The 15,458-nt window shown below is 43.5% G+C and overlaps 1 protein-coding gene across 1 annotated transcript; it reads right to left on the reverse strand.

Annotated features, from left to right (window-relative positions):
- Positions 1-2,860: 2,860 nt before the first annotated feature.
- On the reverse strand, positions 2,861-14,222 carry LOC144686094 (interleukin-17B-like). Its single transcript, XM_078551246.1, is given in 5 exon segments — positions 2,861-2,891; positions 2,893-3,073; positions 5,026-5,051; positions 5,359-5,472; positions 14,218-14,222. Coding segments are annotated over 5 exon segments (357 nt in total).
- Positions 14,223-15,458: the final 1,236 nt, after the last annotated feature.

The following is a 15,458-nucleotide window of genomic DNA, read 5'->3' on the forward strand; positions in this document are numbered from 1 at the left end:
GTCTTTAATGTTAAATACCTGTTTGTAAATCAGTTGATAGAAGTATTTCAAATAATAAAAAAAAAGAAAGATAACTGAACTGATTCATCATTCTGGGTCACATTAATCTTTGCATTCAAGTATTAAAAACAATATACTATTTTAATTGCAATAACCCAGAATTTGCTGTAAGAATATCAGGGTAAATATCAGTATTTACCACTATTAGCAGTAAATTGGGCAGCAATTTCAAACTCCACGTTAAGTGCAATAAAGCACAGAAACTAAGTATCACGGAGGTGCAGCTCAACTGAGTGCTGCAAGACAGAGTGTTTAACTACAGGAAATTGGCAAGTGAGGGAATTCGGTGCTGTGGGGGAGGAGGTGCTGTTCTGGTCTTTTATAAAAAGGAGTGGTCTGAGAGAGGAAGCCAGAGACAGTGACATCTGAGAGCTGAAGCCTGGAGGCATTAATTAGATGAGCAGATAGGTGATTGGTTGGTGAGCAATATTTTTTTATCTCTCTAAATTGGGGCAGTAGTGTAAACTGGTATTGGGGCGATAAAAGTATTTTATTAAATTTATAGCATAAACTCCGTAACATAACTATGCATAATCATTGAGTTATATATCTAAACTTGATTCGTAGCCTAACTCTTATGGGGTCATGGGGTCATAGCTTGGGTCTTGACTCCAGTGGTAGTAAATTAATCATACATTCTCAAACAGAATATTCATAGATAATTTCTGGTTTAAAAAATATGTTTTTTTCACATAAATCATTCCATAGATAATTCAAAGTCTAAGGGGAGAATTTTCTCCCTCTTGGAGGGGTTGGGTGGGATTGCTGCCCACAATAGGCTGTGCGCTGCCATTTTATGTGCGCAGGCTAATTAAGGCCCGTCCAGCGTGATGCGTGCCCGGAAGCGCTGAGCGCTCCCTGTATGGGCAGTGGGGGGGCGGAGTAGGCTGAGTTGGGGCCTGCCTCAGGGAGATTAATTTGATTTACAAAAATTTTAATAATGTAAAAAAAAAATTTTTTAAGACATATCCCCTCATGTGATAGTGTCACATGAGCTGGGACATGTCAATGAACATTAAGGTTGGATGGGCAACTCAGTTAATTACTTTAATTGTAATTTAAATGGCCTTAGTAAGTCTTTGACAGTTCGGCAGGCGTGCAGCAGACTCCAGTGCGTGCCCGCCAAACTGAAGATCTGAATGACGCGCGGTGATGTTGGGACGCACGCCCGACGTCACTGTGCGTCATTTTATGCGTCGGCGAGTGGCCTGAAGACTCTAGCTAAAGTAATTTTGTATTAATAATAAGAGGAACATAAACATTCAACAATTCTGCTTTTAAACTGCCGACATTTGGAAACACATATCAAGATTCAAAAGAATGTATGAATGTCAGGTACATCTTTTTAACATAAGCTGGAATCATAGAATTATAGAATGGTTAAAGAAAAGGAGAACTTTCGGCCTGTTGAGCCCATACTGGCTTTCTGCTGAGTTGCATTCCCCAGACCGTTCTTGTAGCCCTGATTTTTATTCCCTTCAGGTATTTATCCAATTCCCTTTTGAAAGCCACAAATGAATCTCCCTCCACCACTCTCTCAGGTAGTGCATTCCGGATTGTAACCACCCACTGCATAAAAAGTTCTTCCTTATGTCAGCCTCAAGGCCTACCATGGCCGTCCTTGCCAATCTGCCTGTCAAACATGACCAGGAATAGCCCCAGCTCTCAGTTAAGTTGGGAAATTCAACAGGAGAAACTATTTTGCAGCACAAATACATTGGCAAGGAAACAGTTGCTCTGAAGAGCACAACGATGCCAGTTGTACTCGGGGGACAAGGAATTGGCAGGTGGTCAGCACAGGCTACCTTGAATTATGTGGTAGAGGAGGGACTCAAGCTCTGCATCAGCTGGTAGTTTATAAAGAAAATTATGAATAATTATCAATATTTAATGTTTTCTTTTCTTCTGAACTTGATTTATTTTAAATTTACAAGAGAAAAGGAACAACTTTTCAATGAAGAATAGGATTAACATTTTATGAACCATAAGGTAAAGAGAATATCTATATACACATTGGTAAACACATCCACATGTGTTTTGACATTAAGTGGTACTAACGCATGTACACCAGCCTATACTATTGTCAGTCTAAATTTCAATACGCTTTTATTGCAATCACTAATACAATAAAAATTGCACTCCTCTAGAGCTCAGTGAATTTACCCAGTGAAAAGTAGAATCAGGTTTTGATATCTGGTATGAGTTGAGACAGTTGATCTCAGCTGTGCTGCTGCAATTAGTCCCAGTGCTCCAGGTTAGGGGTGCAAAATCAATTCGGATCCCCCCTCCTGATCACAGTGATAGCTGGAAGTGTGCATGTGTGACTACAGCCTAAGAACAAGATCAGGTTTCTGTGATGCAGGTTGAATATCCAACCCCTCAAACATCCATACATCAGCAAAAGTCACCAGAAAGCAATCAGGGTTGAGGGCATTGCCGTATTTCCCTTCCCTAGCCTAGCAGCATTGCTCCCTACTGTACAGCAATCCCTGCTGCCCGCATGAGATCAGCAAAGACCTGGGACAAATAAGGCATTGGGAGCCATGCCCTCCTTCCCATCTCCAGAGTAATGACAAAGTTCAAAACCTGGCTTTTTGTCATTGTCACTGAAAAATTGAATTCTGATTGTGAACTTGGATCGGTCTGAATTCCAGATTTGGTCCTCATTCCTAACACTGATCCATACCGCAAATCTTTTCGGTCTATACTAATATTATTTTTTCCCTCAGCACACCCCTCACAGATTCAGTAACCTGTAGAAACATGCATGTTTTAACAATACAGCTTTTCAAATAGTGGCCTAAAAGATACAGGTGCTTCCAACAGCAATATTCTATCATTGTTTTATATTGCAGGATACATTTCTTCTTTTTTCTTCTATACTTTTTATTGGCTTTTGAACTTTCACACACCAGTCTTTCCACTGGGAATTTGCTGTAGATGAGAATACTAGACATTGTTGTGCCTTCTCGCATCATAAAAGAATTGACACACCCTGTTGGGTTCCTGCGACCTGAAAAGAAACCCAGCACTGTGTATTCAAATATTTCTCCTTACTGCTTTTTTTATTTAAACAGGACTTTTTCTGCTGAAAAAGAAAATTAAGATGGCTGCTACAAGTCACCTGATCACAGGGAATTTGATAGCCTGGGAGCTATCCCAGCAGTTTCAAGAACAAAATAATTCTTTTTTTCAGCTTCTGGAATTTCATACTTTATTGTACAAACCCCTTGTAATCAATGAAAGCAGAGGAAATGCAGATGAACTGACTCTCCCATCCTGAAGTATCACAAAAAAGATCAAAACTTGTTATGCTGGAAGAGATACTCAAAACCAATTTCTCTCTCTCCTAAGGAGGAACAATGGAATTCTGGCTAGGAGCACAGAAACTGATTGTTAAGCTGCAGTTAACCATTAATAGGCCACACCACATGACTCAAGCCTCTGGCCTTTTGGACAGTTTTAATATTGCAGCTTTGAGCCTCACAGCCATACTGCTGTTTTAACATCAACTGGACAGAATTCCAGTAGCCAGGCTGGGTAAGCAGTCTCAACTCCACAAAGCCTGCTTGATTTTAAAGTCTCTGATCAACACCTGACAAGTGGTCTAAACACAGAAAGCCCCTCGTGCAGCAGCCTTGTTCATTTCAAGGATTTTCATATCCTTTAACCAACCAGAAGCTCTAAGGAACTGAACCCCACCACTCAGGAAACACCCTCTGGACTCTGACTTTGGACTCTGGAACTCAGATGAACTAATGTTCATTTTTTTTGTGGTCTTCATACTGTAAAACTCCATTCCTCTATCTGCACCCCACCCTTTTACTGTGTTTATGTGTGTGTGTGTGTGTGTGTGGGGCTCAGTGATAGTGCGTGTGATTGGCTCAATGAGTCTTCTCTGAAAGTAGCTAAATTATCAGGGCAACTTCAATAAAAGTGCTAATTGTATTCAAGTTACATTTCAGACATTGTAAAATTACACAAATATTCAATTTCTTTAGCAATATTACCATACCATATCAAAATTTAGGAAACTTTTTCATGAGATTTATATTTGGGGATTTTTTTGTTCCATTCCTCCCCTCCAAGTGTTCTTCTCCCATCCCCACACCTTCCTGTCAATACTGATTTTTTTTTGCTGGATTACAGTCCAGAAACTAATCAAGTGGCATTTGTGAGATCTACTAGAAAATGAGAAAATAATTCGAAGCAGCCAACCTGGATTTCAGACAGGATGATTGAGTAATCTGATGGAGCTCTTTGAGGTGGCAAATATGGTGGATGTGTTGGGAAAAAAAAAGAAAGTACAGCAGTGATAAGGTCAGTCTTCAAAGTGGTTGGAAGTAGGGTGTAGTGTTCATGGTGGTCTCTGCTAGGATTAATTATGTTCAATTTGTACATCAATTTGGATATAGGCTTAGATTGACAGGCTACATAGAAACAGACTGGTGCTAGACATTGAGGAGTTTGGAAGAAGAGGACACAAATATAAGTTTAAATGCAAAATATTTAGGGCAGAAAGCAGGAAGTTTTTTTATTCATACAGTTGAGAGGCTGTTAAATTCACTAAGACTAAAGCAGAGATCATATCAACATTTAAAATTAGGTTGGGAAGATGGTTGAATAAATGTGGGATATAAGGGATATGGGAGCAAAGGATTAGGATTACAGCTTGTGTGGACTATAAACACCAACATGGACTGATTGAACCAAACGACTTGTTTCTGCGCTGTAATATCTATTGAATTCTGTGACAGTGAATATCAGGCATTTGTTCAGCCCCCTATAGCATGTTCCACACTTTCAAGTAGGCATTGTAGTATAAGGGTCTGGCACATATAGGGTTAATGTACAGTATCATCCACACAGTGATGTAAGAGAGCACATGACCCAAACCCAGGGTCCGTCTAGTGTTGGACACAATTGTGTGTACCAGCAAGCTTAGAGACAGCTCCTAGATTGTACCTTTTACTGTATCTTTGGAAATAGTTCTAAGAGTCAATAAAGACTTACAGTTAACCTACGTATGCAAATGAAGATTTCTTCAGACTTACCGAACTGTAATCAATAACCTACAATCCACAGCAGAAACCCTGGCTAATTTTTTTTTCCTTTTCCTGAAATGTATTCTAGCAACACAACCACTGCTTTTGCTCTGATCAGTTATCTCACCATAGACTGGCTTCATCCTGGGACCTGTTCTGCATTTTTCATCTACTCACTGGATAAATCTTTAGAGTCATCAGAAGAATGCGCTTTTGTCATTTAAAAAAAATGCAGCCAAACATTTGATTCTACCTGTAGGCCCATGGAAATAGACTTCTTGTATTAGACATCCAGAATTGCAGATTTACTTCACAGTTAGTGCCTGTCAGTGCTGAGTTGTCCTTTAACTGATTAACAATCTCTTTCCTTTTTTATTCGTAGTGCACTTGCAGCATAAATTCTCAATCTGCAAGTGAATTTACTATGTTCACGGGGTCTAGGGAAATCTTATGGTTGCTTCTGCTGAAAGCATCCCCATTAGGATCCTGAGATCTTGTACAAACTTGGCCATTCCCCTTTCCTTTAAATGCTTTGGTTTTGTTTTTTGAACCTGTTACCATTACTGATACAAGAAGGATGGATATTGTTGACACAATGAGCTGAAAAGAAATCCAAGAAACACCATTTTTGAGTAGGTGTGACAGAGCAATTTGAAGAAATGTTAATTTCAATGTGCATTGTTAATTTATGTTTGACAATGACAGCTTGGCTGCAAATAGTCTCTGACCAACACCTTTCAGTTTATAACTGCCACTCAAGTGGACAACTGGCTATGAGCAATCCAGAGCAGCCATCAAGAACTTAGGATCAATGACTGCTCTATCTGTTATTAATGGATTGAGATCCAGAGTTTACGTTATCTGGTGTATTACCACAATTGCTATTCCCCAATCATATTTTGGACCGTCCTCTTCTCCTGAAACATTTTATTTCACCACTACCCAGTTCATAAGCACACCCAGGGGCTGGTGGCTAAATTTGGCTTTTTTGAGTGATCAAGATAATTTTTGAAAAATAAGCCACATTTCATAGCCAAATGAACAAACTTTCCAACACTGGTGTCAATTATATGGCTTACTGAGAAGTGTTAAAGAGTCATTATTGTAGATGCATTGTAACTTATTAATACGTATTCCCACTGTTGAAATCCCCTGACCAGAAAAGTCAATGTACTCATCCAGCTTTTTCAGCAGGTTGAAGATAACAATGAAAATTACATCCTTGGATGACCTTGTTTACAGCATTCAGACAATAAGAATAGGGCACAATTCATTTCTGAAAACTCCTGATGCTTCCATGAGTTAAGCTGGCTGTCTTAGAGTGGCACTTTATATATAGTTTAAAGTGCTGCAAGTGTTCAGCGGATCCTAGAGAATAGAATGGCTGTAGCTTTATTATTTTTCTAGATTAATTCTATCTTCAGGCTGATAGTTCTAAATTACTGGTGCATATCAGCCCATATGTAAGGTGACCAAATGAAAAGCGATTTATTGCAGCAATTGATTTGTAATTGCTCAGATAATACCAATTTCAATACCCCCAGCAATTTATATTCAAAATTGCAGTACTGACCAGCAAGTTGCCCTAAATGCGGCGGAATTTATGGGATCTGTCATGCTGCAGCAACTAATAAAGTTCAAACAGGCAGCCAGCTTTGTACTCAAAATCATTACTTTTTATTTGGATTTAACCATGCTGTAGTGATACTTTCATGCAAGCTTTCTAAAAGTTTAGGCTAAATGTTAACAGGAAAAGTAAATTGCAAACAACAAGGAAAGATGTGAAATCAGTTTGAGACTGTGATGACCAATTCTTCGGTTTGTGCCCAGTTACTGTTCAGATAATAGAGCTTCTTCCAACCAATCAGTTCAAATTTTTAAATATGTGTTTGCGTATAAATGCATAGCGAGATTATGCTGTTTGGAAATTTGTTTTATAGGACAATATATGCTGGTCAAAGCAGTCACAGCTTCGAATATTCGAACTTCGAATTCATTCCCTTTGTTTCAAATCAGGGTATGTTTTAGGCAGTATCACATAACAATTCTGGTGCAAATAGCAGCATGTATTGAAAGCAGGAGGTAGGTGGAGATGCACTTGAAACTGTTCAGATGGTGAGGTGGACAAATTTGCACCAGGACAGATTAATTAATCTAGCATCAGAATCAGAATTTTATTTCTTGCTGGCAGCAAAATAAATTTTCACCATTAGGATTGTGTGTTTTGATTACATGCAAAACAAACAGTTTTAAGGTATCATTTGCCGCTCTTCCTAAGATAAGGTGAATTACAGCTTTAGCATACGTTAAACATTAATTTCACAGTGCAGGTGTGCAGTCATAGTTAGATCTTTAACATGCCAACTCTGCTTTAAAATGTGATACTATTGCCATACTTTAGACAAACATTCTGAATCTGGTAAAGTAACTGTAAGCATTTTATCACTTTTGAAACATGGTAATCGATGCTTTGGATGGTGTGTTGCACATGGCACAGAAAAGATTTGATTTCTATCATAGTTCCCTAAGCGTAGACAAATTAAAATCTTTACTGAGATATGGGCCTGAATTTTAGCCTTGGTGGGTGCGCGCCTTCGGCGGGCTCAGGACTGGTCGGGAAACAGACCCCCCCACCGCAATCGGGCCATGACCGCAGTTTCACACGGGCTGGCCAATTAAGGCCCACCCAGCGTGAAACGCATCTTCCCAATGGTCGGGAAGGGCGGGGTGGGGGCAGGGGGCCTGTTGGGCACCAGGTATAATGACGACCCGGCAGACGGTTTAAAAACGACATTGGCAGCTCATTGAAGGCTGCCAGAGAAGAACCTATCTTCTGCATTCTGGAGAGTGAAGCTGTGGCCTCAACAGTGGCTGGAGATGCCAAGTGGGAGGACAGGTCAGGTGGGCACTCGGGCCCCCCGGTTTTCGGATGAGGGCCTCGCGGTGCTCTTGGAGGTGGTGGCTGCCAGGAGGGGCACCCTCGTCCCCAGAGGTGGAAGGAGGAGGCCACCGCACCTGACAAAAAAAGCTTTGGAGGAGGTGGCAGCGCAGGTCAGCAGCCACAATGTTGTGCGGCGCACATGGATGCAGTGTCGCAAAAGGTTCAATGACCTGCTGCACTCGGGAAGGGTGAGTACCATGTTGGCATGGATCATTGTGGAGAAGTGTTAAGGTCTGGCTGTTCCCCCCACACCCCCCATGTAGATCAGGGGTGTTAGAGTCTGAGTGCCAACTGTCAATGACGCTAAAGTTGGCCAAGGGGGTGAGCCCTGGCTGCTTGGACTGAGTGCCTTGCAGTTTGAGGGCTGCGACTCGGATGTGCCCTGCAAGGTGCTCCTCAGGTGGGGTTGGCCAGGCTGTAATGGCGCTGCATGTAGAGAGTGGGCTAATCCATATTCCTCTGTCCTTCCAGGAGAAGACAGCCCTTAACAATATTGAGAGGTCATGGACAGGTGGAGGGCCCCAAACGTCCTAATATTGACTAGGTTTGAGCAGGATGCCTTGGAGCTGGAGAGGCGCCATGTACCTCATTCAGCCAATCGTGGAGAAGCTGGGGTGCCAGACGAAGGTAAGAGTGCAGTGCACAGAGGTGAGAGTTTCAGTTTGTGCAAACATTCTTGTGTAGTCTCTTCATTGATCGGAGCCTCAAAACTGGAGTACCCATTGATCATTGAAAGACGATGGCACCATGATGCAGATCTCCATTGTCTCACCAGGGTGCCCGGCTTGCACAGTGACAGTGTGATGACTTAAACTAATGACATGTTGTTGTTCTCCCTTAGATTCGCCAGCATGCACTCAATTGCAGGACCCCAAAGAGCCACCCTGACGCCAGAGGATCGCCAGGCTTCACATGCACCTGCGTCACACCTGCTCTCTGAACCAGGCACCAGATACCAGCACCCTGGTGGGCATTAGATCTTCGGCAAGAATGTTGGTGCACAGCAGTGAGGGAACTTTACACTTGCTTGAGGTTCAGGTGGAGGCAGAGAGTGCCCAGGGCGCCGGCAGTCAGAGGACTGCTGGAGACCAGGACGATGCTGAGTCGAAGACAGATGATGAGCCTCTGGAGTCATCCATTAGGCAGCAGATGCTGGATGTCCAGCCGGATGTGCAGGAGGATCTGGCGGAGATCCATGAGGATATGCATGCCATGGTTTCTGTTGCAGAGGAGTCCCTGCGGAGCATCAGCACTACGTTGACCGTCATGGCCGAGCGCACTGCCTCCTCCATTGAGAGTGGCGACTCTCATGGAGAGGCAGCTCCAGGGACAGAATCAGGGGCTCCTAGGGTTGCGATTGAACCTACAAGCCCTCACACAGGCACTGACCTGAGGTGGTCAGTGCCAGTGTGGGAATTGGATGAGGCACCCAGTATCTTAGCTAGGTGCCAATCCAACAATGGTGAGCAGGGAGGTCCAGAGCGACTTCACTTTGGTGCACGAGCTGCCTGTCGTCTCTGCAGCTCCTCTCAGGGCACTCTGGATGATGGCAGCAGCGCCTCCACTCCTCTGCCAGTGACTGTGGCATCTGATGAGGCTGCAATGACTAGAGAGATGCCAGCCATGGCACTGGCTGCTCCCTCCCAGGCGGGGCCAGCACAGGCTCCACTGGTAGAGGATGACCGCCTAGGCCATCAAAGCTGACAAGACACCAGAGTCAGCAGGCTGTCTCCAATGCTGCTGCCAGCGAGGGTGGTGTGGGGGTGTGTGGGGTGGGGTGGGGGGGGGGGGGGGGTGGGGAGAGGGGTGCACTAATGCACTAAGACGTAGCACTTGTAAATGTAACTAAATGAGCACAAGAGGGACTCATCATGGGTGATCTTCTGTTCTGTAATGTTTTGTTTATATGTTTACTGGTCTGGAAATGAACGCCAGAGATGTTAATGTTAATTTGTTTTGATTGTGAAAATTACATAAATCTTGTTTTTGTCATAATGGCCTGAGTAAGCTTCATCTTTTTATTTTTTGGTGCAGGGTATGCCAGTATGTAATGCTGGACGTGAGTGGCTCAACTTTATTGCACAAACTCTGAGTGGACTTTGGGTTCAAATGAAAGGGTCATTTCAGACATCCTGGATGGAGGTGGCAGCCCTGGCATGAGGCGGAAGCAGATCTAGCTGAAGGATCATTGGATCAAGGCGTCCCTGGAGGATGCAGAGGTCTGCCTCCATGCCCTCATGTTCTCCTCACTGTGCTCCTCTTCTGACTCACTACTGGATTCATCCTCTGTGGACTGTGGAGCTGCCGGAAGATCCTCTTCCTCCAGTGGGTCCCCCCTTGCCAGTGCCAGATTGTGGAGAGCGCAGCATAAAACCACTATCAGTGACACCTGCTCTGGGGGGTATTATAGTGTTCCCCCTGAACGATCCAGGTATTGGAAGTGCATCTTCAGGAGACCTATGGTCCTCTCTATCACCACCCTTGTGGAGGCATGACTCTTATTATAACGCTGCTCTGCCTCTGTTCTTGGGTGATGGAGAGGCATCATAAGCCACCTTTTCAATGCCCTTGGCACCCAGCAGCCATCCATCCAGCCGGGCTGCAGCACTGAATAGCCTTGGCACCTGGGAGTGTCTCAGGATGCAATCATCATGGGAATTGCCAGGGTACCCTGCACAGACTTGCAGAATCTGCGTTTTGTGGTCACACCCTATCTGGACGTTTATCGAGCAAAAGCCCTTCCTGTAGACAAAGGCACTTGGCTGACCCACTGGTGCCTTGATGGCCACATGTGTGCAGTCCATTCAACCCTGGATGCGGGGGAACCCAGCAATCACTGCAAACCTTCTGGCCCTCTAAACCTGGCTGGTCTCGTCCATACAGAATTGAATAAATGTCATTCCCTGTCTGAACAGAGCTTCTGTCACCTGCTTGATGAAACTGTGGACAGCTGATTGGGACACTCCACGAAGATCCCCCACTGACCCCTGGAAAGAGCTGGAGGCATAGAAGTTGAGGGCCACTGTGACCTTCAGAGCCACTGTCATGGGGTTTCCAACCACACAGTTGGAGCTGATCTCAGGCCCAATCATCTGACAAATGGAGGCCACAGTCTCCCTGGAGAGGCAGAGCCTCCTTCGGCATTGCACCATTTGAGGTAGCTACATCGCTGCCTGTAAACCCTGGCAGCAGGATAGTGGCATCTTCTGCGGCTCCTTCCGTCTTGGACTACTTGCTGACCCTATGCCCCTTGTGTCTGTGCCTCTTCTCCCACAAGTCACTCTCCTGGAAGCTGCATTGGGACACCTGGCCTCCTCGCCCTTCTGCCCCTCTCTTCCTCCTAAGAGGAAGCACAATCCCCATTACCAGGGTAACAGAAGGCTGTCTGATACCTGGAAGGGTCCACATGGTCAAAATCTTTGGGGGCCTTGGAGACACCAATGAGTCCTGAAATGAAGTATGGAAATGCTAAGGATAAAGTTCAGAACTGAGATGAAGCTGTCAAATTCAAATAAACAACCAGCAGCAAATTATCTCCTAAACACCTCACTACTCACACTGGCAATGCTGCTGTCCTTTTTATCCTGCCCTTGGATGAGGTTTTGCAAAATATGGGCTGCCCATGTGACAACCGCAAAATCACATGGACAACATAAAATCGGGGTCAATTGGCCTTAAGTGGACTTTTAATTGATGGTGGGCGCGGTTCCGATACCCGTGCATGGCCGCCGACCTGAAGGTTACATCTTCTTGCGCAATTTTACGCCCGATCAGGTTGGGCACACGCCCACCCCTGAGGCATAAAATTCTGCCCATGCAGTTTGTATCAGGACAAAGTTTGTGCTTCGTTTTGTGATTTTTGGACATCCGAGCTAAGGTTGTTTATAATTACAGGGGGAAAGCCCCCAAGGAAGAACACACTGTTTTCCCAAAATAAGATATTCTTAGTGGTATTGTCACTGGACTAGCATTCCAGAGACCCAGTGTAATGCCCTGGGGATCTGGGATCGAATCCCACCATGGCAGATGGTGAAATTTGAATTCAATAAAAATCTGGAATTAAAAGTCTGATGATGACCATGAAACCATTGTCAATTGTTGTAAAAACCCATCTGGTTCACTAATGTTCTTTAGGGAAGGAAATCTGTTGTCCTTACCTGGCCTGGCCTACATGTGACTCCAGACCCACAGCAAGGTGGTTGACTCTTAAATGCCCTCTGAACAAGGGCAATTAGGGATGGGCAATAAATGTTGGCCTAGCCAGTGACGTCCAGAATCCCATGAATGAATTAAAAAAAAATATACAGGAAGTTCTTAGCCAAGAGTTTCACTATTAGTAGTTATTTTCAGGTATTTGAGACAAAATAAAATCCTTACTTTCTTTAAAGCAAATCTGTTAGAATTCTTTGAGGAGGTAACGAGTAGGTTAGACAAAGGAGAGCCAATGGATGTTATCTACTTGGACTTCCAGAAGGCCTTTGACAAGGTGCCGCACAGGAGGCTGCTCAGTAAGATAAGAGCCCATGGTTTTAGAGGCAAGGTACTAGCATGGATAGAAGATTGGCTGTCTGGCAGGAGGCAGAGAGTGGGGATAAGGGGGTCCTTCTCAGGATGGCGGCCGGTGATTAATGGAGTTCCACAGGGGTCAGTGTTGGGACTACAACTTTTCACTTTATACATTAATGATCTAGGTGAAGGAACTGAGGGCATTCTGGCTAAGTTTGCAGATGATACAAAGATAGGTGGAGGGACACGTAGTATTGAGGAGGTGGGGAGGCTGCAGAAGGATTTGGACAGGTTAGGAGAATGGGCAAAGAAGTGGCAGATGGAATACAACGTGGGGAAATGTGAGGTCATGCACTTTGGTAGGAAGAATAGAGGCATAGACTATTTTCTAAATGGGGAGAGAATTCAGAAATATGGAGTGCAAAGGGACTTGGGAGTCCTAGTCCAGGATTCTCTGAAGGTTAACTTGCAGGTTGAGTTGGTAGTTAGGAAGGCAAATGCAATGTTGGCATTTATTTCGAGAGGACTAGAATATAAAAGCAGGGATGTGCTGCTGAGGCTTTATAAGGCTTTGGTCAGACCACATTTAGAATATTGAGAGTAATTTTGGGCCCTGTACCTCAGGAAGGATGTTCTGGCCCTGGAGAGGTTCCAGAGGAGGTTCACGAGAACAATCCCAGGAATGAAAGGCTTAACATATGAGGAACGTTTGAGGACTCTGGGTCTATACTTGATTGAGTTTTGAAGGATGAGGGGGGGATCTGATTGAAACTTATAGAATACTGAAAGGCCTGGATAGAATGGACGTGGGGAAAATGTTTCCATTAGTAGGAGAGACTAGGACCCAAGGGCACAGCCTCAGAGTAAAGGGAAGACCTTTTAGAACAGAGATGAAGAGAAACTTCTTTAGCCAGAGAGCAGTGAATCTATGGAATTCATTGCCACAGAAGGCTGTAGAGGCCAGGTCATTGAGTGTATTTAAGACCGAGATAGATAGGTTCTTGATTGGTAAGGGGATCAAAGGTTACGGGGCGAAGGCGGGCGAATGGGGTTGAGAAACTTATCAGCCATGATTGAATGGTGGAGTAGACTCGATGGGCCGAATGGCCTAATTTCTGCTCCTATGTCTTATGGTCTTATGGTCTAAAGCATTTTATCCAACACCTGAACTTCACTCTATATTTATGTTTACAAATACAGAATTAGGAAACTGGAGGGTAAGATGCAAACAAGCAATTACATTGTGTTCTGTTGTTATCAAAAACCACTGAAGAAAAAGCCCAGTCCAGTTCTGATCTTTATCTGAACTTCAAGCTAAAATTAGTACCTGTGACTCACCCTCAAAATGTAAGTGTCTATATCCAGTTCCAAAATTCCATAACTTCTGTTGAAGGGTCATGTGGACCTGAAACGTCAGCTCTTTTCTTCTCCACCGATGCTGCCAGACCTGCTGAGTTATTCCAGGTAATTCTGTTTTTGTTTTTCTCTAAGTTTCACTGGCTCCTCTTGCCCCACACCATGTGGAAGGTCTGTCCGCTGTCCTTAATTGGCCTCCTCCCCTACCTGTCAACTCTTGATTGCTTCGTCTTCAGTGTTTCAAAATTTACATCATTGCTTTCAAATCTCTCTGTGGCCTCACCTCACCTTATCTTGTTTTTTTCCTACCTCATGCCGAACAGATATCCTTCACTTTTCTAATAGACCAGACTTTTCCTTGTTCCCCAGTCCCTCCACTTCATCACTGTTTATTCAATCACTGTATTCTACATGTAAAGAGTGCAACAGAATGTTCTAATTGGAGACTTGTGAAAGAAGTACTGGTTGTCTTACAATACAACAGTACTATCATTAATATAATCAGGCCATTAGTTATATAACACTGCATAGTACATATGGTACAAAATATGGGAGGTTTTGTGGCAAAGTGGGTACTGTCCCTGCCTCTAAGCCAGAAACTCCAGGTTCAAGTCTGACCCCAGGACTTGATCGTCAAGGAAGGTAATTTATAAAAGCAAAATATTGTGGATGCTGGAAATCAGAAACAAAAATTGCTGGAAAAACTCAGCAGGTCTGACAGCATCTGTGGAGAGAAAGACAGAGTTAATGTTTTGAGTCCGTATGACTCTTCTTCAGAACTAAAGAGAAGTGAAAATGTGGTGAAATATATACTGTTTAAGGGGGGGTGGGACAGGTGAAGCTAGATAGAAGGCCAGTGATAGGTGGAAGCAAAGGAGAGATTGCAAAAGATGTCATAAACAAAAGGAGTGTTAATGGTGGTGATACTGGCTAAAGGAGGCGCTAATGGTGACATAAAGGATAGAAAGCAGAATGAGCAAGTGATAGGTGGCCCTGGTGGGGTGGGGGGAGGGGACAGTATGGGAAAAAAGATCAAAATAGGCTAAAAGGTGGTGATAAAACAACGAATGGAAATAAATTTTAAAAATAATAAAAATAGTTGGGAAAAAATGTATATAAAAATGTTACAAAATAAATATTTGAAAAAAGGGGATCAAAAAGGGGTGAGGATGGAGGAGAGAGATCATGAACTCTCTCCTCCATCCTCACCCATTTTTGATCCCCTTTTCTCAAATATAATTAAAAAATTTTTTTTATATATATATTTTTACCCACCTATTTTTATTATTATTTAAAAAAAAATTTATTTCCATTCGTTGTTTTATCACCACCTTTTAGCCTATTTTGATCTTTTTTCCCATACTGTCCCCTTCCCCCATCCCACCAGGGCCATCTGTCATTTGCTCATTCTGCTTTCTACTCGTAATGTCCCCATTAGCACCTCCTTTAGCCAATATCACCGCCATCAGCAACCCTTGACCTTTTGTTTATGACATCTTTTGCAATCTCTCCTTTGCCTCCACCTATCACTGGCCTTCTATCCAGCTTCA

The sequence above is a fragment of the Cetorhinus maximus genome, chromosome 10, assembly GCF_964194155.1.
Source record: "Cetorhinus maximus chromosome 10, sCetMax3.hap1.1, whole genome shotgun sequence".
Lineage (NCBI taxonomy): Eukaryota > Metazoa > Chordata > Chondrichthyes > Lamniformes > Cetorhinidae > Cetorhinus > Cetorhinus maximus.